The sequence below is a fragment of the Hirundo rustica genome, chromosome 17, assembly GCF_015227805.2.
Source record: "Hirundo rustica isolate bHirRus1 chromosome 17, bHirRus1.pri.v3, whole genome shotgun sequence".
NCBI classification, from domain to species: Eukaryota; Metazoa; Chordata; class Aves; order Passeriformes; family Hirundinidae; genus Hirundo; species Hirundo rustica.
Window position 1 is genome coordinate 10,873,347 of NC_053466.1, and position 26,253 is coordinate 10,899,599.

The 26,253-nt window shown below is 44.6% G+C and overlaps 1 protein-coding gene across 10 annotated transcripts; it reads left to right on the forward strand.

Annotated features, from left to right (window-relative positions):
- Nucleotides 1–168: 168 nt before the first annotated feature.
- On the forward strand, nt 169–26,244 carry SFI1 (SFI1 centrin binding protein). 10 transcript variants are annotated; one of them, XM_040080531.2, is made up of 31 exons: nt 169–240; nt 2,629–2,710; nt 4,639–4,818; nt 5,827–5,898; nt 7,560–7,667; nt 7,828–7,922; nt 9,467–9,584; nt 10,202–10,304; nt 11,181–11,337; nt 12,100–12,261; nt 12,687–12,757; nt 13,478–13,570; nt 13,937–14,034; nt 14,301–14,382; nt 15,262–15,440; nt 15,675–15,750; nt 16,513–16,608; nt 17,032–17,108; nt 17,753–17,855; nt 18,321–18,417; nt 19,074–19,234; nt 19,619–19,693; nt 19,978–20,052; nt 20,405–20,584; nt 21,276–21,517; nt 22,436–22,531; nt 22,708–22,960; nt 23,624–23,759; nt 24,538–24,661; nt 25,317–25,419; nt 25,930–26,244. In XM_040080531.2, exons 2-31 carry the CDS (start codon nt 2,691–2,693, stop codon nt 26,035–26,037), a joined length of 3,540 nt encoding a protein of 1,179 aa, XP_039936465.1. In that variant the 5' UTR covers nt 169–240; nt 2,629–2,690; the 3' UTR covers nt 26,038–26,244. The 10 variants fall into 10 exon arrangements, with proteins under 10 accessions (XP_039936465.1, XP_039936467.1, XP_039936468.1 ...); XM_040080533.2 differs by having other exon boundaries at nt 170–240; nt 21,384–21,517; XM_040080534.2 differs by having other exon boundaries at nt 172–240; nt 21,387–21,517.
- The last annotated feature ends 9 nt before the right edge of the window (nt 26,245–26,253 follow it).

Genomic DNA, 26,253 nt, shown 5'->3' on the forward strand with positions numbered 1-26,253 from the left:
CGCCCGGCGCCGCCTCCGCTCAGCCGCCGTAGCCGGGGCCTCGCGCCGCCCGCTCCGCACCCATTTAACGCCCCGCGCGCAGGCGCGTCGGGCGCGCGCGCCGGGGGGCTCCCCCGCCTGCCGCCTGCCCGCGAATCGGCGGCGGGAGGCGCTGAGGGCGGCGGGGCCGCTCGCCCGCCGCGCGTCCCCGCCGCCGGCCGCCCGCGGGACCGGCGTCTCACCTTGCGAGCGGCGCGGCGGGTGAGAAGAGGCGCGGGGCTCGGCGAGGGCCTGCAGGCAGTCTGGGAGGGCAGCCCTGCGGGGGAGGCGGCCGCCGGCGGGACGCGGGGCGCGCCATGTGCGGGGCGGTAGCGGGATCGGCCGGTCCCTGTCCCGGGACTGTCCCCGTGTCCCGGTCCCCGTGTCCCCGTCTCGCCTCAGGGGGAGCGCGGGGTGAGAGAGGGCGGGAAGCGGCGGGGCGATCGCGGCTGAGATGGGCTGAGAGCGCGCTCGGCGGGCGCTCCCCCTCACCCCGCGCGTTCGCCGTGGTCACTGGCGGGCTCGGGGGGAGCTGCCCGTGCTCGCCTTGGCGTCCGCCGTGCGCGGCCCGGCTCCCGCGGGTGGGAGCGGCGGGCCGGCAGAGCCTGCGCCCCTGCCCAGCCCGGCAGTGTGTGCGCAGGGTCCCGGTGTTCTCAGCCCACACCGGGCTCCTGTCAATTCGGAGTGTGGCGTTCCCGTGGGACAGCAGGGCTAGGTTGGTGCAGTGAGCGGAGCAGCTTATTCGGAGGCACCGGGAAAGTCTGGTTTTGCTAATAAGGAGCAGACGTTGTTTTCAACATCAGTTTGAGGAATTTACTGAGCGAGATCGCTTGCTCCGTTTGCCCACAATTCTGTCCCCCGGACTTGCATCCATTCTGCCGCAGGAACCCAGCGGGGCCATAGGGTGTCCAAACACCTTGGGCAGAGAAGTCTGTGTAGGAACAAGGAATTTCGTGTTGAGTCTGAATAAAGTGTTCTCTTCCTGATCTCAAATGAAGTTGAATACCGGAATTAAAATGTGATTACATATGGAATGAGAGAAATAGACGAGAAATAAACATTTCTGTCTTTTTTTTTCGTGACAAAAGTGCTGCGGTATTAATAAGACAGCGTTGTAATTTTTGCCAAGTCTCTTGAAGCCAGCAAGTACTTTCCAAACAAATACACAGGGAGACTCCATAGCAACCAGCGGGCCACCTGCCTCGAGCTGAGTGGTTATTTACCAGATGCTGTAGGCTTTGAGAAGGCCTGAACTATGTTGTGTTTTCACTGTCACCTTTGTGCACATCGCTCTTGTGAGCTAAAACGGTTATTTTGGCTCCCAAAGGCACATCTGCCACGGGTGCCTGTTACTTGATGCTCACAGCAGAAATGTTCAGATGCTGCGCAGAAGTGGCAGAACACAAGTTTTTTCCCAAGTGCAGCACCAGCTCCCTGCCAGGCCGTTCAGCCCGTTTCCCTGCGCGGGTGGGTCCGTGCCTGTGGTCGGTAAATCCCGGTTCCACCGGGGCCGGGACAGCGCTCGGCCCTGCCCCGCCGCACGGGGGCGCCCCGGGGCCGGGTGAGGGCTGAGGCGGGGGCGGGAAGCGCCCTCCCCTCATGGCGGGGGCGGGAAGCGCCCTCCCCTCATGGCGGGGGCGGGAAGCGCCCTCTCCTCATGGCGGGGGCGGGAAGCGCCCTCCCCTCATGGCGGGGCCGCCTCCGGCGCTGCTGGGCCCGCCCTTCGCTTTTCTCCCCTTTGCGATGGGTTTCCCCGCTGCTGCCCGCACGTCTCGCGTGCCGGTACCGCATCCGGACCCGGGATCCGTGGTGCCCTCAGCAGGGTGGGGATGGCTGCCGCGGTCCCTCATGGAGCGGTTGTGGAGCAGCGTCGTGTGGGTCTCCCGTGTTTGTCCATAAGCACAAAAAGCGTTCAGGGTATCGCTACCTGCTGAAAGGAATCTCGTGCAGTAAAACTCCAGAAAAATCTTGTAGGTGGTTTGTTTGTATGTTTATTTGTTTGTTTTAATCACACCCTAACCAATGCTTATAGAAAACTCCGCTTTGGCGCTCACACTTAGAAGGAGATGCCTGGCTGGAATTCCAGGTGCTTTCACGGAGTCACTCTTTCCGGGACCTTTGGAAGTCGCAGGGTTCCATGCATCGAGAAGTTCTTGCTGGAGCTAGGTGGAGCTCATTGTTTTCTTCATTTCTGAGAGCTTCTGAAGGAGAGGAACATAGTATTAAAAAAACTCAAAAGGGTGAAAAGGAATCAGCTGCTGATGGTGTCACCCTTAGTTAGTTAGTTATTTTTAAGTAGGGGCACATAACTTGGAATGGTTTATTTTTTACAGCACCTTTCTAGCACATTTTTGCTTAGGTGGGTAGAATTGCTGCCTTAGGATTCAAATGGTTCTTACTTTATTACCATTAGATTAAGCCAGCACTGTGTTGCTAAGTGAGACACACAGATGCTTTTCATGTTAAACATCTGGAATTGTATTATGTTGTTTGAGTGCAGGTCATCTGAGTGGAAGTCATGTCATTTTTATAATACAGACTGCATTTAGCATTGATCCATGTGTTGGATTCATCACAAGTAACAGGCACCTATTTATTCTTTGTCCAAAGTTAATAAACAATATTGCAGAGCAGAGAGTGCATTTGTACTGCAAGCTTGGAACTACAGTGAAATGGAGAAATTCAGGAGCAGGTAAGCAGTAATAAGAAGCTACTATGTTAAAGACCTTAGCTGTAATTTATTTTATATTTATAACATCTTAAGATTTCCATGGGACAGAAGAAAGTTGAGTTATTCTCACAGAAGGGCTTATTAGTCTCTACGAAACTTTGTTAACCAGAAAATGTTCCTCATAAAAGCAAAATAAAAAACAACAAACAACACCCCCAAACCAATCATGAAACACAACCTGATGTGAGTTTACATTATCATAACATTTACATATAAGACTGATGTTCTTGGGCTTGAGATATTGGACAGGAACATAAGGTGCTTGAGCACAGTTGTTGGCCCAACCACAGATTTACTCTATGTTAGTTCTCTTATTCTTCCCATGCTTTCATTTTCTAACTTTACAAGGGAGATATGATCCTTCTTTAACTCTTATTTTTCATGGTCACTTGCCATAAATGTTGGGGGAACATAGGCTGTCATTAAATATGTGCAGCACATAACAATGTTTCAAATAGAGAAATAATCTGTTTTAAAGTACGCATGTTGGAAAATTATTAGATATTCGCACACTTTAGAGATTAATACAAAACTTCTGCATGTTTCACCCAAATTTGATTTCTTCAGCTCCTTTGTGTAGGGTTGTTGTTGCAAATGGTCAGACCAGGTTTACCTTTGGGGCAGATGAAATATTTCATAGGGAGTTGAGCCTAATAGGTGTGTACAAGAACTTGTGCTGAAAACTGTTTTGCATCACTTTTAACGTGCCTGAAACCCTTCTTCAAAAGTGCATAGACTTGCCTTAGCTGCACGTCTTGATGTGAACAGAATTCTTTTGTCTGCTGGACAGGGCCTCCCTCTTTCAGAAAACATTCAGATAATATTTTATAGAAAAAAGAATTTCTCACACAAAATACAGGTATTGCTTTCTTCCATTAACTTCCTTTTTTTTTTTTTTTTTTTTAACTCTTTGCAGCCTGCTGGAACAAGCCTAAAGTACTGTATTTCCTCCCAATGTTTTGTTAATAGTGGTTATTCAGCTGAACTTTTGAAACTTGCATTGTTCCAGTCACTTTGTGAAAACACCTTTTTTTTTCTGGCTGCAGCCATGTTTTTCCTAGCTCAGTTCAGGCGATTATTAGGGTGAGATTTCAGATTATCCTCTTCTGTTGCCTCTTCTGGAGCTCAAGAATGTGTTTGTGGTTCTGATGTGCAAATTTTCAGGGTGGTGGCAGCATTTGTTTTGGGAAAGAAGCTTCAATGGAACCGGTGCAGCAAGTTTTATCTGCACAGGGGGGTTTTTTTAATCCTTGTTTTCAGAAAATTACCAAGAAAAAATATTTAGAATTCATAAAAACACACTTGTTATTTTTCAGATTAGAGCTACACGTGAAAGTAAACTGTAGGATGGAAAAATAGGTCTAATTTTGTTTTTTAATGGTGAGTATGTAAAAACAGGAAGAGATTTTTCAGTTTGTTTTTTTTTTAAGGAGAAACAAAGTTAAAATATGAACAAAACTAGGAAAGAGCTTGTAAAAGAGCATTTTATATTAAAATAGAAAGTTCTCACTTCACTAGTGCTCAAGAGAATTTATCAGCAGTAGACAGAATACCTTGATGTGTTTGAAACTAAAAGGCAGAAAACCACAAAGCTTCTCTGTCAATGCACCCTGTGTGCACACACCAATGTGTCGAGTGATTTTGCATTTTGACTTTAGAGCAGAAGAGAGTTGTCTGAGACATGATTGCACTGAAATGCATCTTCCTGGTTGTGTTGGGGAAAGTTTAAAATTCCAGATCCTGAAAAACACCGAGAAAGGAACAATAAATGTTTTAGCATTTTGTAGTTGTCGTGTTCTGTATTTGATTAGATACCAAGCTATTGAAATAATGCCACTTCTTTGCAGGTAATACAGTTTTCCACAAAATATTTCTCTTTTCCTTTTAAGTTCAAAATCCCTGCTGATGCATGAAATCCAGCTACCACTTGAGCATCAAGGTCATGCAGCTGGACAATCTGTTGCTCCCCAGTGTGCAACACATGAATCTCAGGACAGAGGTCTTGACAAGCCAGGTCAAGATGAGTATACCCAAAGTCAAAGAAGAATGTTCAAAAAATTCCAAAGCAGGTGATAAGTACAAAACATATTTTTCACTAGATGGAGCAGGGGATGAGACCTAAAAATGTCTGGGTTTAATAGTACCAGTGCAGGTTACAGCTGAAGTTTTAGTTCATGGCCATGGCAGACAGTTCTGAAGGTGCCTTGTGGTAATTTGAGGACGAGGATTGACAGTCAGATTTCACATATTTTTTACTTTCAAAGGCAATTTTTAAAATGGCTATTTAACAATATTCTCGGATGCACTGCCAGGTATAATGATTTCTTCTTGCCCTCCTCTAGTGTTTTTTATTTGCTTCTTTTGTTTTTGTTGAAAGAACAAAGACAAAGGTGGGATGTAATTGTGTAGAGATTAAAAACAAACATCATTTGTTGAGCAGCTGGAGCCGCTCAGACCTGCTGAAGGAGGGAGGCCCACCTTCCTGGCTGTGTGCTTTAGCTAATTACTTTGTGAAGCCTTTGGTGCTTATTGGGGCCCTTCGTGTGCCAATTAACTCTGAAATGCATTGGGAAAAAGAGAGGAAGGGTGATAGTGTCACAGTAAGGCATTAGTGAGCTGAGCTGGTGTTGGGAGAAACTTGTGGAGATGTGGAACTGCTGAGGGGAGGTGGGAAGAAGGAAGATCGGCTGGCTTCAGGAAGGGTCAGACATTAGATTGGCTCTGGTTACCCTGGGGGAAATGGTGATGTTACCTCACTGAAACCTCGGGAAGGGCCCCCAGCCAGGCAGCACCCTGCTCAGGGGTGTCACTGGGTGAAGGGGGCTGCTGGGAGGCACTTGGGCTACACAGCATTCCTAAAGGAGTACATCCCAACTCGAGTTTTGCAATGATGCTTCATGAATTGCTCTTTTACAGGTACTAATTTCAGGGCTAAGTAGTTCATATATGCATTGATCTCTGAAAACGAGACCCTTACTTCTATTACTGAAACTAGAATAGCAATTTCTATTTTCACTACTGTCTGGGAATTTGCAGAGGAGGAGTACAGAGGCAACTAACCTTTCCTTGTATTCCAGATATCTAGCAAGGAAGTTTTTCTATCTGTGGGTAAAAATGACATTTGGACAAGTCCTCCCTTCCAAAGCCAGGTAGATAAAATTACAGGACTCAGAGGTGGGTGGGGTTGTTTTTGTTTTGGGGCTGTTTTTTTGTTTGGTGGTTTTAAAATTTTGTTTTCTTTGTTTTTTTGTTTGTTTGTTGTGAGTGTGTGTGTGGTTGTTGTTGTTTATGGCTTAGTGGTAAACCATTGGGCTAAGCGAGTACTGGCTGCCTTGGATGTATTTTAAGATCAATTGAAGATTTTCTTTGGGCACCCTTCTTGCTCTTGCTTTTTTGTTTGTTTTTAATAATTGTGGTTAAATTTTTATTAACCAAATTCATAAGAATTGTGTTTTGATAAAGTTGAACAGTATGTGCATATAAATGACGGGATATGACTGGGATACCTGCTTTAAATTTAACTATTTCCCAAAGTTGTGATGATAGAGGTTTCACGGAGTATGATGAGTTGGAAAGGACCCGCATGGATCATTGAGTCCAACTCTTAATGTGAAATTCGATTAATGTTACTGTCTGCACTGTCGTTCTTAATGTATATCTGTTTATGTTTGGTATGTATCTGACACAGGAAATACCTGTGGCAGATAATTCCTTTCTGCTCTCAGTGTTCTGTGTGCTACTGAAACCCCACGCTTTGGTATTCATTTCTTGTTTTGCATTAATTTGCATGTTCATTCTTGCTTGACCACACCCTTGGGAACTGAAGCAGTTCCCAGTGGGAGGACTTGTATTTGGAATAAGATCAGGTCCTTAGTCATTCAGTTTCATTTTTTTGTGTCAAATATATTCCGTTTCTGCCTTTGTTGGTAAACAGAAGTTGTCCTGTGAACCTCACCGTTCCTCTTGATCTACTGAACTGGCACTACTTTGGCTGTCTTATCAATTCAGCACAATGATGAATTTATTTTTTACAGGAAATGGATTTTATAAAGACCAGCAGGGAGCACAAGCAATAATGAATTGCCTTTCAAAAGTCCCCAGTTCTCCGTAGCTTTTATTTGTAATACCTGTTAATGCATGTGCAATACTGTTAATGCACCAAGTAAAAAAAAAAAAAATTATATATAGCTCATTTCTCTTTTCTTTTTTCCTTTTATGCATGAGTGCTTGGAATGATTTAGCAGCTTGGCTTGGGGTAGGTGGCTGTGAATTGCAGCTTGTGAGAGGATGATATGTTTCATTGAGAGACCTCTAGGTATTCTGGGCCTAATTCTGCTGTTATTACATGATAAAAACATCAAAGCATTATAAAATCTGATATAGCTTTTGTATTTATTTATATATATAAAATATTTTGTGTTAAAATAGCAAAGAACAAAATTAGAAAGGAAAACACATGTATTGTTATCGACTGTTCTGGTTGTTAGAGTAAAACACAGAACTGAGGATAGAAGATGTGAATAGCTCTCAACTGGTACTCTGATGTTTGACGAGTTAACAACATCTGTCTTTTATTCCTTGTCTTCATGTGAAGTATTTACAGTCAGTAAAGTGATTGCTTCTTGCAGTACTTCATGGATTCTTGGAATAAAGTGAAACAGTAGAGTAGTGGTTTTAAATGCAATTAGATGTTGTTAGGCTAATCAGGCAAGCCTGGAGGAGAGGTGGTGTAATCTTCATTAAAACTGATTTGTGGTCACTCTGGAAACGCATATGACACTTCTCCTGTCCAAATATTTCAACTGTTTAGATGCTTTTATGATCAGAAGATTCTTCAAAGAACTTTTGGAGAGTGGAAGGAGCAGTGGACAGTTTGCAGAGAAAAGCAGCTCAGCCTCAGAGCAGACAACCATTACAGGTTGGTGAGATGACTTCCCATTGGGGTGTGTATGAGAAATTTTCTGAAGGAGCTTTTAATACCAGTGAGCCAATTCCATCCATGGTACGTCTGGGCCAAGAGCAATGCTTTCTTTGCCTATTTTTATATTTTACTGAATGTCACTTCTTTCATTTTTCAGGCATTTACTCCTTAATTTGATATTCAAGGCTTGGAGAGCCTATGTATGCCAACAGCAAGGAAAGAGGAACAAGTATTGTGTTGCAGAGTCTCATGGTAAGTGAAGTGATGGTGATTACCAGTATTCGGGGACTTACTGAGATGGGAGCTTCCAGGGGAATTATTTACCAGAATCTGTGTCCTGTGTGCCTGTTTGCACCCTGAGCTCCCCCACCCCATGGTAGTGCAGTGCTTGCAGGAGCAGATGGCAGGGGGGTTCTGTTAGAGGGGTGTAGCTATAGAATTATTTAGGGATGCCAGTGATTCACTGGCTTAAGGCCCTCTCCATCTGCTCTGGATTGCACTGTTTGTTTTAGAGGGGGTGGCTTGATTTTTGGTTGGTTTTTTGTTTGTTTGTTTTTTACTTAATCGCAATATGTTCTCAAGTAGATGTTTTTTGATCTAATGTTTTACTGGAATTCTCATCAACTCTTGCAAGAGACATTAGATAGTAATTCCCTGTGCTTTTAACTGCACTTTATGTCTATTGTGTCAATAGACATTTTATGTCTATTGACTGTTCCTTCCAGCTTGTGTCTTGCAATAGAAAGAAGCCCAAACTTTTGAAATGCCCTTTATCTTACTGTGTAGGTTTTTTTGTTCTGCAAGGGATTTGGAGCTGTCTGTTCTGGTAGCAACTTTCTTGGGTTCAGGGAATGTGTTTTGCTGAAGGGAGGTTGACCCTTGTTTAAAGATGATACTGAGGTTTCATTCTGTGCTGATTTGCAAAATAAGTTAACTGCCCTCCTTGCACATGAACGCAGCCTCGGAATGTCCTAGAGACTGGCACCTTTGGACACAAACTGACAGACTATCCAGGCTTCCTTTCTTACTGACTGAATCCAGAGTATTTACAGCAGAAGCTGTGTGTTACTCGGTCAAAAATAGAAAAAGGTGACCTGTTTCAGGGTAGGTTAATGCTTAATTCACAAGGAAATCCTAAAAAAGAAAAGTCTGAGGGGTTTTTCTGTGCGTAAGTGTGAAGTGGCATAGAATCAATGCTACCTTTTTTCTAATAACTCTGCTTTAATAGTGTCAGTTCTGACAGGCCAGCCTGCTGTGAGGAGAATATGCAGTGTGCTGCACTAAGTGGTAAACTGGAATTTGTGACACCACTTCTGTTTTTAGCTGCATGACCAGCCTGCTAAATAATGTTGACTTGTTTCTGGTTGATTTCTCTGCTTGTAGTAGAGAATAACTCTTGAAAAGCAACGGATGAACCTGATGAACTCTTTTTTTTTTTTTTTTTTTTAAAAACAAACCAAAGAAAATCCTCTAATTCTTCCCAGTACAGTCGTTACGCCGGCTATTGTCCTGCAGTTATTTCCCCTGTAAGCACTGAAGACAAAGGGATTATCGGCCATTGTGCGATAGTTCACGCTGCTGTGAGCAGGTGGCATGGACGGTGCTGTCAGCGATTCTGAGATTTCTCCCTGTGACGGCCTCGACCAGAGGGAGGGTCGCTGTCATTTCGGGCTTTCCCACAAGGTGTCCCTGCAGGTTGAGTTCGCACGAGTCGGGGGTGATGTGTTGTTGGAGTGGTTGAGATGTGCCAGATTCCCGCGTGAACTTTAGATGCTGCCGTTTCCTGTCGTGCACAGCAAAGAAGCAAACTCTGCTCAGGACCTGGCAGCACTGGCTGGTTTATGTTGGCGTTCAAAGGACGAAGCGTGGGATGCAGTCTGTGGCACTGGCATTCAGGGAAAAAAGCTCTTTGCGGTAAGGATGGAATACAAAAAGAGTGGCACTCACCATAAGGCCATGGCTTTTATCTGTGTTATCTTTTCCTGCAGCGACTTTGTTCAGTGTTTGATTTTTTCTTTCAAGAATTCTTTTGCTTTCTGGTGCATGTGAGTTCTTCTGGCGCACCTATAGACTGTGAATTTAAGAGATGTTGTGTGGCAGCCGGTACCTAACGGGAGCCCACAGGAAGGATGGAGAGTGACTTTTGCAAAGGCGTGCGAGTGAGAGGACAAGGGGAAGTGGCTTTAAGTTGAAAGAGGGTAGATTTAGATTGAATATTAGGAAGAAATTCTTTACTCTGAGGGTGGTGAGGCCCCAAAACCCAGAGATTACTCAGATGTTGATGCCCCATTCCTGGAAGTGTTCAAGGTCAGGTTGGATGGGACTTGAAGCAATGTGGGATAGTGGAAACTATCTCTGCCCATGGCAGGGGGTTGGAACAAGATGATCTTTAAGGTCTCTTCCAACCCAAACCATTTGGTGGTTCTTTGAAAAGATTGTTGTTTGTACCTTTTTCCAGTGAAATTAAAGTGATTTCTTGCACCACATTGTGGCACCCGTGTTTGAACTTGTCTGTAACATTGTTTTGGCAGCATTTCATGGGCAGTGTGGAGAAGACAACAGTACCAGAAGTGCTCTGGACATAAAATGAATATTTTGGCTCTGCAGCATTGGGCCCAGAGCCTGCAATTTCGAGTAAGTCTCAGGAGCTTCAGCTACTGCCATTTCTAATGTTTAAGTTGCTCACATGTGAAAATGTTGCAGGTGAATAAAAATTAGGCCTTGTACTCATTTATTTGCAAATTTCAGTACTTATGATGGAATATTGTAGCAGAACATGGGAAATGGATTGAAGCTATGTCAGGGCAAGTTCAGACTGAAGATTAGGAAAAGAATCTTCCTGAGAGGGTGGTCAGTCCCTGGAACAGACTCCCCAGGGAAGTGTTCACAGCACCAAACCTGTCAGAGTTCAAGATGCCTCAAGTCCAACTTCCTTCTTTTTGCAGGGCTACTTAAGACTAAATCAGATGACTGAGAGCATTGTCCAGATGGCTGATCTTAGCTGAAGTGAAAACAGCATGGGTTTCTTTCCTTCTTTCACTGAAACCATGGCTTTTTGTCCATGTAATTAAAAAGAAGGGATGGTATTTCATTTGACTTGCACTGTAAGATGCAACATGGCCTCTTCCTGCTAAGGAAAGAAGCTTGTGACTTGGGAAGTCTTATAGTATCTCATGATGTGATTCCCTTTTATATGAAAATACTCTGAAAGAAAGCCTATTGGCAAAAGGAAAGTATTATATTGGTCTTTTTAATAGGAAAAAGTGTGAAAGTATTTAAAAAATGAAAAAATCTTTGACCTTTTCTATGCTGACATTCCTTCGGTGTTTGTTTGGGTTTTGTTAGGTTTTTCCCCCTTTTTTGGGGGGAACCTCATTGCTCATGGCTTTTACCTTTAGAACTTACATGGAATTTCTTACTGCATGTGTGTTCTTCCTCTCCTCTTTGTTCTTCTTCCCCGACCTTGTCTGTTTTTCCCTTACTGCCCTTGCCCTGTAATTGTTCCTCCAGGCTTGGTTGCAGTGGCGAGAGCTGTATTTATACATCCAGGATGAGAAGCAGAAGGACACCAGGGCAATAACTCACCATCAGCACCAGGAACTGAGGAGATGTGTGGGAGCGTGGCTGGGATACCTGAACCTCCACAGAGTAAAGAAACGCCAGAATGGTGAGTTAGGACGGAACAGGGCTCAGCCCCTTTGCTGAGGGCACAGGGATGGTTTTTTTCTGCTCTAGGAGACAGCAGGTCATGAGATGCAGCTTGGGCTGTGCACTGTGGCAGGCCTGGCTGGCTCAGATCCTATGCTGAACTGTCAGGAAGATCCTGATTTCCATGGGATTTAAAATAAAAGGCTTTACAATTCCATTGATGAAAACTTGAATATTATCTATTATATTTTGACTGATATATCTGTGAGAAGGATGTATTCAAGACTTTGATCAGTCAGTCTGTGGATTTTTTGATAATCAGTCAAATCACAACTCCTATAGGATGGTAAAGATTATTACACTTTTGTTTCTTTTGTTTTTCTTTTTGTTTCTTTTGTTTCTTCCCTTGAATGGGAATGAGCTCAGATATTTGTATGAATTGCTTTTTGATTGGTGGCAGTGGAAAAGAATCTAGCTTGGAGATGTAGGAACTAGTAATGGGAGTATGCTGGAATGTCAGCTTGATTATGTTGAACAAGTAATACAATGTCCAACTTTCCTCTCTTAAGTCAATACAGTAGGGAATTGCTTTAAAGCTGCCTTTGTGATCAATAGGAAGAATATGATCTTTAGCTGAGCATTAATGTGAATTCTTGTAAAACTTTTTTCAGCATTAGAGCTCATGTCACTTGTGAACCAGTGGCTCAGATGCCAGGATCTCATTGGATACAAATGAGCCTAGGACAGAACAAGCCAAGAGTGATTTGTGTTTGTCTTCCAGAGCTGGCCCAAGAGTTTCACCGAAGGAGGATGCTCTGGAGCTGCTTCTCTGATTGGCAGCTGTTGTGGGAGTGCAGGAGAAGAATGCGTGCTCACCAAAGGGACCTGGAAAAACAAGCTGCAAGGATTGCCTTATGGAGAGTCTTTGCACACTGGAAGCATTGTATCCAATCTGTGTTTAGTCCCTAGCAAAGACAGGTTAGAAGCGTTCCCGCAGGGGGAAGATCCAGTTAATAAGCAGGAGTGTTGTGCAGTAATGCGAGTGACAACAAACATGTCATTAGATAGGTGTATGTAATGCCAGACCAATTAATTAAACCCTTGTAATTACAGTATATTAGCAGCTGTATATAAGTGTATTAGCAGCTGTATGAGAGCCTGCAGAAGATAATTTATGGTTGCTACTTAAGAGTGCATCAGAAATATATTGTGATAAGCCAGCAAAATCTGAAAGTTTGACTGTAGTCAAAACTTCTGCAGATAGCAGTGCTGGACATTCAAACACTGAGGGAAATTTAGATGGAGATGTAGTGCCCCTCTGTGGGAGAAGGTTGTCTCTGTGTAAAAGGTACTTTAACTCAGTGACAGATGTTGTGCTGTGTGTGGAAGAGGCTCAGCAGTGTGAGCTGGCTGAAAAGCACTACAAGTGTCACCTGTTGGTAAGAACACTGTTATGTGCTGGGTGGGGAGGTGCTGTGGAGTGTCCCTGTAACACTGACAGCGGTGTGTTCAGTGGGAAATACACCAGGTTTCTAAATTTCAACTATTCTGGAATCTGCCAGTTGAATCCAAATGGGGAACTGTGCTGATCTCCAGAACAGCTGTTCTTCCACTTGGGAAACAGCTGAAGTAGATTCATCTTGGGGGGGTTGGGTTACCTGCTCCCTGGCTGTTCCACCATGAGATCACTTTTTCCCCTTGATTTCTTTTTCTTATGCTGTTTGCTACAAGAATTATTTTTTCTTCACTGCGGTAATGTGTGCGTGCTGCTTTTCACATAAGACCAAAGCTTGCTGCATGTGCAATTAGTTGAGTGTTTTGGGGTTTTGTTTAGGTTTTAGGGTTTTTTAAAAGAAAAAATAAGTTGCTGAAGGCTGAAAGGTGGGCACAAGCAAGCCTCCAGCTTTTTGGAGCTGAACTATTTTCAAGGTTGGATCAGTACTGCTCATTAAAAGAGTACCAATAAACAGGTTTGGATCATGAAGTGAAAACATTAGTGATTGAAAGAGCTGGATGATTAGTGATTTGAAGTAGGATGCTCTCATGTTGCTATTTACCATGTTCTGCCCCTGCTCAAGGGATTCTAGAATTGTAGATCAGTTCCAAATTACCTGACTTGGATTACAAATGAAAGTTGTGTTTATTTCTTGTTGTTACAGGAACTTGGCCTTAAGGGTCTTCGGCAGAATGTCCTGGACACTCGTGTGCAGCGAATGAGAACAAATCTGTCATCCCGTCAGCATCGAGTTACAGTGAGTTTGGCTTTGGTTCTTGTGTCAGTTTGTCTTCAGCTGTCCTATTGACTTCCACTGTCACCTACAAAGTAGTTTTTATTACAGCAGGGCCTTTGTTCTTAAATACTAATAGCCACAGAAAATCTGTGTGAATCAGCTGCCACTCTTACATATGTTTAGTTTTTTGTTTCCCTGTGTTTATGGTGGATTTCTCCTTTTACCAGAAAAACTTGTAGGAGGTTATAAGGTTTGGTATATGAAGCAGTGCAGCAGGCAACCATTGCAGTGTGCAGTTTCATTAGGACTTTGATAATTTCTTTCTTTGCATTTTTCTCCTCACTTGATATCTTTGGGGGGGGTTGTGTCTTTCTTGTTTTATTTCAGGTGCTGCAGAAGTACTGGAACCGTTGGAAGTCCCGTTTGGAAGAGAAGGAGGAAGAACAGCAGCAGGCCTTAACATCAGTGGCTCATGCCCGTTACAGGTATGTAGAAAAATATTAATACAAACTTGTACAAATGTAGAATCTTAAGTATGGTAATACCTTTGGGGGCATGACTTGATGGCAATTGCTGTGACATTTTCTATGAGTAATGAACAATTTACATCTCCTGCTTCTCTGTGGAACGTAAGAGGGAGATTGGTTAAGCCTAGCTCTGAGGTTCATTTAGTCAGCTGACATTCATAAGATCAGTATGCTTTCTGAAGAAATGATCTCCTGTGCTGACATTTTCCCTTTTTGCTTGCCAGGAGGGTGTTGATGAGGCGGGTGTTTGACACATGGCTGCTGAAGGCCTGCAAGCTGCAAGAATATCGAATGGGAGAGAAGAGGGTAAATGGAACTCTTGCACCTTGCTTAGGAAATAGAGGGGATGATTTTACCATCTGTGAATGTGGGTTAGCATGAGATGGACTTGGTTGTTGTAAATTCCCTTTTTCCCACTCAGGGATCAAGTCAGGGGAAACAGATTACAACCACTATTTACGGGTCACCTTTTAAAGTTATGCAGTTTGCTAATGATGGAGTCAAGTAATTATTAGAGGATTGCCATTCATATAGTTCATTCACTTATTCCCTCACCCTGTAAATGTGTGTGTGCTATCTCTCACACTAATACCATATGGCCAGCCACAGCCTATTTATGAAGTGCAGGGTTGTATGGAGAAATTAGCTGCTTCTAGGTAGGTGTCCATAAAGTTCTTTACAGGGCCCTTCATTTTCTAAGGGAGGGGGGTGTGTGTGTGTGTGTGTGTGTATGCATATAGCCCTGGAGTCTTTACATGTAGCAGCCACTGTGGCCTTTATGGGGTCTCTTACACAACTCCAAGTTGACAGGAGCATGTGTGGGTGTCTTTGTGCAGATATGGCTCACCCTTGGTGGTGGGGGTTTATCAGTCCTTGTACATTCAACAGGACTGGTTTCTGGAGCTTATCAATTCCTTAGGAGTCTTTCACATGCTATTTATCAGCTTGTTTTTCCTCTCCCTGGCCTGCTGGATCTTGGTAACAGCTCCTCCATCCACATACACACAGGTCTGTGAGCATGTCCCTGACCTCACCGCAGAGGGGCTTTGGTGGTGTGTCCATTGCTGTCCAGCCTCAGGAAAACAAACACTGGACAGTCCTGTGCACGACATCTTTCAGTTGCTGTTTCCTGTTGTTTGCAGCTGCCTGTGCTGTGCATTCATTGCCACCTTCCATCCATTTCAGGCTGTCCTTCATTTTGAAAGGCAGCTCTTGCGCTGCTTCTGGTGCTGCTGGCGTAGCAGAGCAGCTGCCCGGGCGCAGGAGCAGGAGGGCTTGGTTCGTGCAGGACATCACTACAGTAACCAGCTGCTGCTAAAGACCTTCTCTCTGTGGAAACAGAAGACTCGGGAGAGAGAAACAGAGTAAGAATTACTTTTCAAACAGAGAATGATTTGGATTGGCTCTGTGGCAGCCTGCTTTGGACAAACAGCATTTAATTCACAATGGTGCTCGCTCCTTTTTTTGTGCTTTGGAGTCTACTAAGTTGTCTTTCAGTAAATGAATTACTGAAAATAACAAATGGGGATTCAAGTCCGAGCTAGAAGTGTCCAGTAACATGGATTGCATTGTAGGACAAATAATTATTTTTCTTATAGGAGGCTCAAGGAGACAGAAGCTTTAAGATTTCACTGCTCAAAGTGTCTGCAGCAGACTTGGAACAAGTGGAGAGAGGTGAGAGAGTTAACAGATGGGGAAGAGTGTGAAGTCTTTCTGTTATGTTTGAATTGCATGTACCCATATGGCTAAAAATGAAATTGTTTATTTTAAACACTAGTCATTCCTAAGCTCTCCTCCCTTTTCATGTGGATAAAACCAGTTTGGTGTGGGTGGAACAGGAACTGTGTAGGGAGGAGAGGGAATTATTTTTGTTCATGTATCTAGGTACGGTGAGAATAGGAATACAGTTTAGATTTACCTGGGAATGAAATCAGAGTTAGTGCAATGAAATTATCCCCACCCAGTACTGGGTGTGTCCTTCTCAAAACTTAAGGTAGAGGTTTGCAGCCAGGCCTTTGTGTATGGCCTGTATTTGTGTTACAGGTTGTAGCAAACACTGTCACAGAGTACTTTCATGCTGGGCCTTTTCCTTGCCATGAAATGAGGTACCAGATGTGCTTTGCAGCGTGTCTTGGGAATCTGTGAGAAATTTTGTAGTTAGAGCTGCTATGTTGGTGCAGACCTTTTAACTTGAGTGGTTTACCTCAGTCTTCAAGAGGATTCCTACAAAGGGCAGGAAAACAAAGCACCTCAACTCGATCTTTTGGGGACATAGCAGAGTGCAGCACCAATTTGAGTGAAAAGCTGTTACAGCAGGGTGAAGGACTGATGTTTCTCCAGAGACTGGAAATGCTTTTCCCTCCTCTCTGCCATTCCTTGTTTTCCCTCCTTCACGTGTACGTATCTTTTGGGTTTTTTCCCATTTCCTCCTTCTAGTATGTGGGACATCAGCGTGAGAAGTGGAGGAAGTTGGTGCAAGCAGACCTGCACTATCGACACGTGTTGCTGGGCAAGACCTTGGCAGCTTGGAAGGTAGGATGGAACAGCCTTTTTGAGGTACTTGTCTGGATGTGCTGCAGTGTTTCAGTGAGAGCTGAAGAGTTCCCACACTGCTTCACTGGAGGCACCACGTGTGTGCAAGGTGGAATGGAGGCTCTTGTATGTAGGGCTATATGAGCTCCAGCATTGCTTTTTGGAGCAGAAGGGCAAGGTAATCTTGTAGCCCTGGTGAATGTCTATCACAGCTGGCATTAACTATTGTGTAGTGACTGCTTGTCACAGCCAAGCAGCACTTGATTTCAGTGGCTGATTTTTTTTTCCCCTCTGCTTTACTGCCAGTGCTACTTATGTGTTAGTAGGAGTTAGTTAGATGCTAGTAAGAGTTTCTACATATTTCCTGTCCTCACAGGTGTTAACAGATGAGGTAAATTTACCTCTCAATGCTATTTTTTTCAGATTTACCAACAAAACACACAGTGCATTCTGTATCAAGTGGCTGAGAAGGAGAAGCAGCGCTCTCAACTGCTGCTGAGGTGAGCCTCTTTCTAGGCAGCATGAGAGAAGTGACTGCACTGCAGTCAAATTCATTCATTACTTTCTTTCACTGCCACCTTTGTAACTTCTTGAATGTTGGGTGCTGGGAGTTGACTCTGCCATGCATTGCTGTTGCCTTGCATGCAGGTCATGTAGTTAAAAGAAATCAACTTCTTGTTTGCTGTCTGTTTTGCTTGAATATTTTTTAAATCTCTGTTTAGTCTGCAGGAGTCATCAGAGAGCAAACTGCATTATTCCCTGTCTGCTGTGGTATTAAAGCAGCCTAGAAGATGCAGAGCCTCTCTTGCTTTATAGTGGGGAGAGTGATTATAGATATTATCATATTGCATTGGTTGTAGTTACTTTAGTTTTAATTATCGTATTTGTTTTAATGCTATAGAGCTTGAGTCACTGGCAGAGCCTGATTGGCTCAGCTGAAGCTGCTGGATTTCAGAGTGTTCTGTTTTGCACTGCCTTCTCTTCAGCACAGACCTGAAGGGGCAGAAGTTGGTTTACATGACTGAGTTTATAGATGCAGCTGATTTTGGCTCCCTTGTGAGTGGGAAAGTGCCAAATGCACACGTGAGAATCATTCATAATGGGATTGTTTGTTTTTAACTTTTGTGTGTATTTTTGCCTTCAGACAGGTGCTGTGTACATGGAAACAAAATGCCCTTGCTCTTATACGTGAATCTAAGGCAACTGCTCAGGCAGATGAGCACTACAGGAGAGCAATCCTGTCAAAGGTAGGATCTGTACAGCAGGTGCCAAGGTCTCAGTACGGGTGCTGCTTCAGGCAGGGGTCAGGTGATTAGAAGGACCAAAAACTTAAATCTAAGAGCCACTACTAAGCGAGATCAGCAATGTGGGAGTCTCATCTTGTTTTTGCAGGTGTCTGTGATCTCATGGCTTTTTCTCTTCCTTCTTCTCATTCCTTAGAAGGAAGGGAAATCTAGTAGCATGATCTATCATAGGAGTACTGGTGAGGTGAGGCAGGATGGATGAGAGAGAAGACCACCTTGAAAAATGCCAAGAGGACCCTCTGAAATACTTCTGTATTTAATTTGTAGGAAATTCTTACTGTCTGCTGAGCCTTTAGTGAAAAATGAGGGGGAAATGGTTCTGTTGCCAGCGCTGGGGGCAGTACATTGTGTCCCCTTCCATTGCAGTGCCAGTCTGTGTCCCATCTCCTGTTTGCCTTGTATCCTTAGGTGCTGCTGCAGTGGAGAGACACTGCCTGGCTACGAGCGTGTCACCGCCGTCTGAAGGTGACAGCTGTGGTGGAGGCCAGAAAACATTTGGATTTAGGTGAGCTGATGTAGATGTTGAACTCTCAAAAGTCCTTGTTATCTGTGAAAGAGCTATGGGCAGTGTGTTGTGTCATCTGTACAAATGAAGTGACTGCATGGTCTATTGGCTTACAAAGGATGTCCCCACAGAATGGAGAGTGAATTGGGACTCCAGTGATCTGCTGAGTGCTGCTTGTGTTACTTTTGTTTCTCTGTTTGTTCTTTGTACTATATAATGGATGGTAACACTTCCTTCCTCAAAGGAATTTTCCATAACTAGTTTGGAGAACCTCGGACATCTGTTTTGAAGGCCGTGCAAGTAGTTTTATCAATTACTGCTTCAGTCTTTTTCTGGTAATTCATACTGAAAGACCCTCAAACTCTGCAAGCATTTTCATGGTACCATGGTACATTCTTGACATGAGGACTCTGAAGCACAGAGGGCTTTCCTAAAGGTTATAAAGAATATCAGTGGCAGCAGGGAGGATTTGCAAGTCACAGCTCCCTGTCTGTTACATGAAGTGTTCACAGCTCCTCTTCTTACGCTGAATACTGTCAGTGTCGAGTGCTGTCCAGGTATTGCTGAAACAGTCGGGAAGAGTAGCTGATCACTTGATAGTCAGAGATAATTAGTCTCCTTTTGGTAACTTGAGTTAATTTATCTCCCCCTAACAGTGCATTTACAGAGCCTGTTTCTTCACTGGAAGGAATTAGTGGAGGAGTCTCTGATGCTGAGGGCTCAGCACCACAGGGCAGCACAGCACCACCAGCAGCACCTGCTGCAGAAGTACCTGGTGAAATGGAAAAGTTATCATCAGCAGTGCCTTGGAAAAAAGGTGAGAAGGGTCAGGAACATCACCAGCCTGTGGGAAGTTACGGGTGTGGAGGAACACACTCAGTTCCCTGCTGAAGGGAATGGGCTGAGGAGGAGCATGACAGCTTTGTGTACTGAGGAGGAAGGAGCATGGCTGTGTCTGCCTGAAGAAAGTGATAGAAATAACAGACTTAACGAGACTACCTGAGCTCACTGTGAATGAAATCCTTGCTGGGCTCGTAGACATCTGCACATGGGGTTACACTGTAGGGCATTGGGTATTGAGGGTGGCCTCAACAGAGCAAAGGGAGGGTGATAAAGGCTGTTTGCTAGCTGTTCTAATAGCATTTGGCTCACATAAATGGGGTTTGTCTGCAAGTGACTCACAGTTTTGGTTGCCTTGCAGCTGCTGCAGAGAAGGGGAGATGAACTAATGACTCATAGACTTTGCTCTGCATCCTTCTCTTGCTGGAAAACTCGGGTAAGGAATTTTCCCCTGGGTAGACACTAGCTCCTTACTAGTCATTCTTCCTTCTCCTTCGTGTTCTGTTTATACAAGGACCAAGAGAACTTTGTTTAAACATTTTCATGATTTTTTGGTTCAGCTAGCATAAGAGGCACCTTGCCATAGACTGGGTGAACTGAGTGGGTTTTTCTGCTCTGGCTCTACCATCACTTCCTGCTTGCTTGGTGCATTGGCTGGTGTTCCTGGTGTTGGCTGTGTGAACTCCTAACCTGGTTGCTTTGCATTTTTTTCCCCAATAGCTGTTGCAGCAGCAGTGGGAAAGGCAGAAGACAGTGCAAGCATTGTGGCACTGGTCCCTTTCGGTGCAGAGAAAGGTAAGGGGCTGTGCAGGGCAGGGGCAGGCGAGTGAGTTTGCAGGTGTGCAGATCATGTGCAGATTTGACTGCAGTCAGCAGAGTGTACACTGAATGTCTGTTTCCTTTCCTCTTTGGGGTGTTGTATGGTATTTGGGGATGCTGGAAAAATCCCTAATTCTTAGCTGATTAAAAAATATGCACTTTTTTCCCCATCTGGCCTCAGCTGAATTAAATCTCTGTCCCTTTGTCATTGTGGCAGTGTCCTGCTGTTGCTGTAGCTCTGCCTGTTCCTACCCAGTGGAAGTGAGAGTGTTGCTCCCTGGCCTGGAACCTGTGTGTATACTCACAGCTCTCATTGCTCCTGTTGTAGGTATTTGATGCTTGGCTCAGGTTTGCCAAGGGGCAGCAGGAGAAGAAAGATGGCATTGAAAAAGTCCCAGGAGTTCACCGCACTTCAACTCCTTTGAGAGAAGGTGTAACCCATGCCTTGAGAAGCACTGCTGGCATCCATCAGCTGCAGGGCCAGCTCCATACCCAGCAGCAGCTGGAGGTGAAAGAGTGATTGCTCAGACATATCCAGAGCTGGGCTGCTCTGTCTCTGCTCTGGGTGTGGGATGTGTGCCTGTGTGTATGTGCCTTGGAGCTCCGCATCACAGGGTTGTTTGGATCTGATGTACACTTCTGTCTCTGGTTCAAAGCATTTCATTCAGCTGAGACTAGAAGACTTCAAACTCATTGGGAACCTTTCTTAATGAAACTATTTTAAAACTGGCTAATTTCTGCCATAGAAAATAGTCCTGATTGAAACCTTTGCATGTGGGTCAGGTCTCTAAATTCTGTGCCAGAGTGAAGCATTAGAGGCTACATCTGATCCTGCCTTAGCTTTAGCACTGCTTGTACCTTCATATGTGGGCTTGTGTCACACTGAGTTATCAACCCAGCCCTGTGGGTGACAGGATGCCTGTACTGACTGCTCTCTTCCTGCTTCTGGGCAGCATTCCCAGCTCTTTTCTAGGTTTTCAGGATACCACTTGTTCCATTTGCTAACGTGCAGCTTGCCTTGGTGCAGAAGTACCCGCTTAATTCTCCTCACCCAAATGTAACCACAGTGGACCTCTTGATTTAGTTTAGAGAGCTGGTATGATTTTGAGGGCGTCAGAAATCTTGGTTCCTTCTCTGAAGATGATGTGGTGCTTCCTGCTCTCAGGCATCAGATGCTCTGCTATTCTTTGTGTTGGCAGGCAGCCTGCAGTCTTCACCAGTCAGTGTATTGTTGTGCCACGCTGTGGCAACAGAAGGCTCTCTCCCAGAAATTAAAGAAGCCTTTTTCTTTTTTGCCACCTTTGAAGCAGCAAGTGACATTTAAAAGGCCTGATGCTAGTCCTGAGGCAAGAGGACATTCATCAGAGGAAGAGCCATGGCCTTTAAAATACAGACATCTACCACTTCACCCTGCTGAGGAGGGCTCAGCTCTCCGTGGCCTGTGAGTGTAAATTTCAGTCCCTCCCCCATTTCTCTGGGATATAAGTAACTTTGCACAAGTAATCTATGTCTGTCTCATTTTTGTGTTTCCAAGTTTTGTCATTGATGACTTAGTTCCATGATTTCTCCTTAACTCTGACTTGCATCTGGTGGCACAGAGTTCTACAAGAGCTGCTGTGTAAGGCAAGCATCAGCCCACACACAGTGAAGGTATTTGTGGCTGTACTTGCCAGTGACAGGTAGAACCAGCTCAGCTGTAGACCTTGCACTTTGTCTTTCTCAAGCTACAGCAGAATTTGTGGAGCATTGGTCATTTGTCATAGGAACAGTTACATAGAGAAATATTTGAAAGATACCTTTGATGGGACTTCAGCATCGGGAGAGCTTATCTTGCCCAAGTGACCTAGTGTCACTGAAACTCCTGTTTTTTTCACTGAAGTCATCTGATGAAATGATAAATATCAAGATCCTGGTATACGGAAGCTAAACTTTCTTCTTGCCCCTTTCTTTTCCCTGGGGAAGCAATTCCTTAAAAATTCCTGTTGATCATGGAGCAGTTGCAAGGAGGAATTGTCTATGAAGCTTCTCAGTGCAGGACAGGAACCCTACAGGGAAATAAGATTTTAACTTCACATTGCTTTAAGCAAGTAAATGCTGCCAAAAGAAGAGTTTCTGCCCTGTTCACTTGTGTCACTTCCACCACTCTTTGTGTTGACACAACCATTCACATGGTGAACTACATTCTCACATTAATACAGGCTGAAATTTAATTTTTAAGAATCATTATTGCATGCAAGGAGAATGTTGCAGAGCAGGGATGAATGATGAAACGGGATTGATCTTTAGCTGCAATGCCAGCTGAAGCCAATTTACGATAATACTAAGTCTGGGTCAATCTTGGTTCTGTTTTTCTTTTCAGAAATGCCATTCAACGAGCCAGGTCACCACCACAGAAGCCTGACTTCCCTCTGGAATCTTTTGAAAGCAAGGAACTGCTGGGACCTCCTTTTACTAGGTAGAAAATCTAATTTTAAAAATAAAGAAAAGAGGGTGACTTACAGTGGGCATAATAGAGCAGCTAATTGGAGAGCTGTATGCAGGGGAATGACAAGAGTCTCCTCTTTTTTTGCACTGACTGCAAAGGAAAAGACCAATGCAATGTATAGTGACCTTATCTTTCTTCCTGTACAGGTCAGAGGTGCCCTTTCAGCAAACATCTGTGAATAAATGTCATGCACACGCTGGGAACTTAATGCTGACACCTCACGTGGAAGAAAGTACCTGGAGATGTCTATCCCAGATGGGCAATGCTGCTCATCCCCATCCCTCTCTCGCTTGTGCTTCCCTCCCCCTGTGGACACAGGACATGCACCGTGCTGGGCAGGGGCCAGAGCTGTGGTCTCCTGCATCTTTCATGCCCCAGATGAAAGCTGGCTCAGAAGAGGTGAGTGGATTGCTGAAGGAACAGTTAGTGTGTGTACTGGGCTGCTGTCAGCAGGCCCATTGCTTATTGCTGTGTTTTCTTGCCCTTCTGAACTGCCCACATGGATATTGAGCTGTTTTTCACTTGTTCTAGCTGTCATCTTTAAAGCCGATCGAGCGAACTGCCTCTGAATGCCCAGGAACTGTTTAACCCTAGTCTGATGCAATCCAAGTGTTCTGTGTTTTGTGCCTTTTTCCTGGTCTTCCTAGCCAGATCTTTTCCTAGCAAGTGATGTGAGGGTGCTGCCTCTTCAGAGGTCAGAGCAGTTACAGTTTGCTGTCCTGACTGTAGGGATTTAAGAGAAACTCAGCCTAGGAGCAATGGGTGTGTCTGAGAGCTTCAAAAAATAGAATTTCACTTAACCTCCTAATAGGTGCTTGCATTTTGAACTCCCTGTTCCACACAGAATGAGCAGTTCTAATGTTGGTGAAATACCTCCATGCTAGAAATCAAAGAGCCCATGTTTTAAGCTCTGCCTTTTCAGTGGGATTTTATGAGAGGGGCTCAGCACCTACAGGAGTTGTCTGAGTGAGAGTAGGACTAAGTAGGGCAGGCACATCCTAGTTGTAGGGCTGACTTAAGAAAACCCTTTGAGGAAACCCCAATATCATTCTGACCTTCTAGAGAGGAGGTCAGCCTGTGAATGGTCACAGAGGAGCCCATTCCCAAGACTCTCAACAGAATTCTGTGGAGAAGAAGTTGCAGCCATGTTTGCTGTCACCTGAAGACTTGGTGGGAAAAGGGAGTCACCAGACTGCAGGTACATCCTCAGATCTAAACTCTAGCAGTTGCTTATCCTCCTCTAATCCATATGAGACTGCAGGTCACTGCCACAAAATGTATGGGAGACAGGGCAGTCTTGTGTGCCAGCATCAGGAGGTAAAGGGTGTCAGTATTCCTTTCTGGGGTGGTAAATGCAGTTGTATGGATTCTGCTGAGTTTGGGGGCTAAAGCCCTGCTCTAGGCACTGAAGGATGGGAACTGCTTGAGGCCGGCTTCTTTTAGCAGGAATGTGCTCAGGTGCTGGGGTGTTTGTATGTGCCACAGAACTTGCTTCAGGAGGGAAGTCCATCCAGTAGAGCTCTCTGAGATTTCCCTGTATTTACAGTATGGCTGTAAAGGGGATAGATGGCGTCTAAGCACCTCTCACTGTGGTGTTTTTAATGACATCAGAGCATGAAATGCGTTCTGCAGGACTACTGTACTTCATTACTCCTAGACTAAATGTGAAAGACAAAACCCTGAACTGGCCAAAACAGTGTCTGCAGTACTAAACCATCCATCAGAACATTTTGTATCTTTTGTGTGTTCAGACTGAGCCTTCAGGAGCTGGTAGTGCTGTCAGAACTGCTGCCCTCTCAGTGTACCTGATCCTTTGGGGTGCACAGGTGCATGTCACAGGGTCACAAAACACGTGAAAAGGACTCGAGAGGGTCCCATTTTCCCTGACATTAAAAATACTTCCTGTTTCTTTGATAAGAAAAAAGAGTGGATGTCTGTTCTACCTCCATTGCTTATGCCTTATATTTTCCATTCAGCTGAAGGGAAAAAGAGGGAGCACAGTTCCAGAGAAGAAATGATGTTGGAGAGAAAGTTGGAAGTGGAACTCCAACACATCCAGCAGCAGATGCAGTACTACTACAGCAGGAAGCAGGAACTCAAGTAATGCCCCTTTAGCCAGCCTTGCTTCATGTTGTCCACTCTGTTGCACTTTTTCTGGTTGTCTACCCTGGAAATAATCAGTCTGCTCACAGCAGAATTGTGAATGAAAGAAAGAAAAGTGCCAGGGATTTTTATTTTCTCCTTTTGAGTTCACTCCAGGTGAAGGAGAGTATGTGCAGAACTGCCTCTGTAGTCAGGCAAGTGGTTTAGTTATACCTCTGGCAGCTCTTGCAGAAGAATGGCAGAGGTATCACTGGGTGTAATCTGAAGAGAGTACAAATTAATTGGGCAGAGCAGTTGAAATTTAGCTTTTAGTTTTTTTATCAAGAGGAGTGAGGACTGAGCATTTCCAGCTTTCAATTAAAAAAAAGTAAATATGGCTGGTATTTGGTAACTGCCCTACTAGAACAAGAAAACAGAAATGCTCAAAAGAAATGGGGGTTGGGGGGAATTTAACTGTCAGGGACTAGAAGCATCTTTTTTCCAGCTTTTTTGTTTGTTTTGTTTTGTTTTTACCTTTTAAAAAAGATTTTAACTATTGACTGGTTTGAGACAAAAAAATGGGTCTTATTGCAAGTATCAATTGCAAGTGTAAGTTGGCTTAGACTGTTGAGCTCTTAATTGGGATAAGAATCTTTCTAATCCATTTTATCAGGTGCTGTCAGCAGCAGGCGCAGATTCTGCAGCAGTGGCTGGAGATGAGCACGCAACCGGGAGCCCAAGGTGGTGTGCAAGGAGTTCAGGAAGAATTGGGTCAGGTGTGTACACAGCATTTAAATGGAGGCTGCTGAGGTGATTGGCACTGTGCCATGCACTTAGCCCAAAGGCTGATGGTAGCTGTGAGGAATTGTATAGTAAGCTGTCAGTAAAATGCCAAGAGAAGGGAAATTTGTAGTCAGAAGTAGGCTGAGGAGCACAACAGGCTGTGCAGATGCATCTTCCTGTTGGTTCAGAAACGTAACTCCTGCTCCAGCAGACCTTTCTGAGGCTATTCCCAAGCTATGCATCAAGCTTTTGTAGACTCAATGTCTCAAGACAATTCCCTGTGCAGACTGGACCTGCGCTGCCTTGGGGGCCCAGGTTCCCACAGCCAGGTGTGGGTACCTCTGACTCCAGCCAGTTCTGAGCTTTCCTGAGTGACACAATCTCTCCCTTACTGGCCCTCAAGTGAGGTAATACAAAAGCTGCTGGAGCAGCTCTTGCTGTCAAAAAGAATAAATAGTCTCACTGTACAAACTTTATGCTGATGCACTTGTGTTCCCTTTCAGTTGCAGGTGAGGATCAGCACTCTCACCAAAGCACAGCTGGCCGAGAGACGCCACGTGCAGGCGCTGCTTGCCCGCCTGCGAGATATCCAGCTTGCCCTGGAGCTGTAGTGCATCTGCCAGCTTCTCAGTTTGGGGGTAGGACTTTTTGCCTCTTCCATAGCAGGGGATGATGGAAGAGATGCATCCATTCACTTACTTCTATGTATGGCATTTATATTTGATAAATTCATTTAAAATAATTCTGCTTTTGTTAGTGTTACTCTTGCTGATCAAAACCAAACTGGGGGCTACATCTACCTCAGGCTGCACTTTGCAATACCTAGT

Coding starts and splice junctions, on each gene's coding strand:
- SFI1 (XM_040080531.2), top strand. CDS start 2,691: ATGGAGAAATTCAGGAGCAG. Junction 22,961..23,623: donor TGAAAGCTGGCTCAGAAGAG/GTGAGTGGATTG, acceptor CTGACCTTCTAG/AGAGGAGGTCAGCCTGTGAA. Junction 23,760..24,537: donor AGGGAGTCACCAGACTGCAG/GTACATCCTCAG, acceptor TTTTCCATTCAG/CTGAAGGGAAAAAGAGGGAG.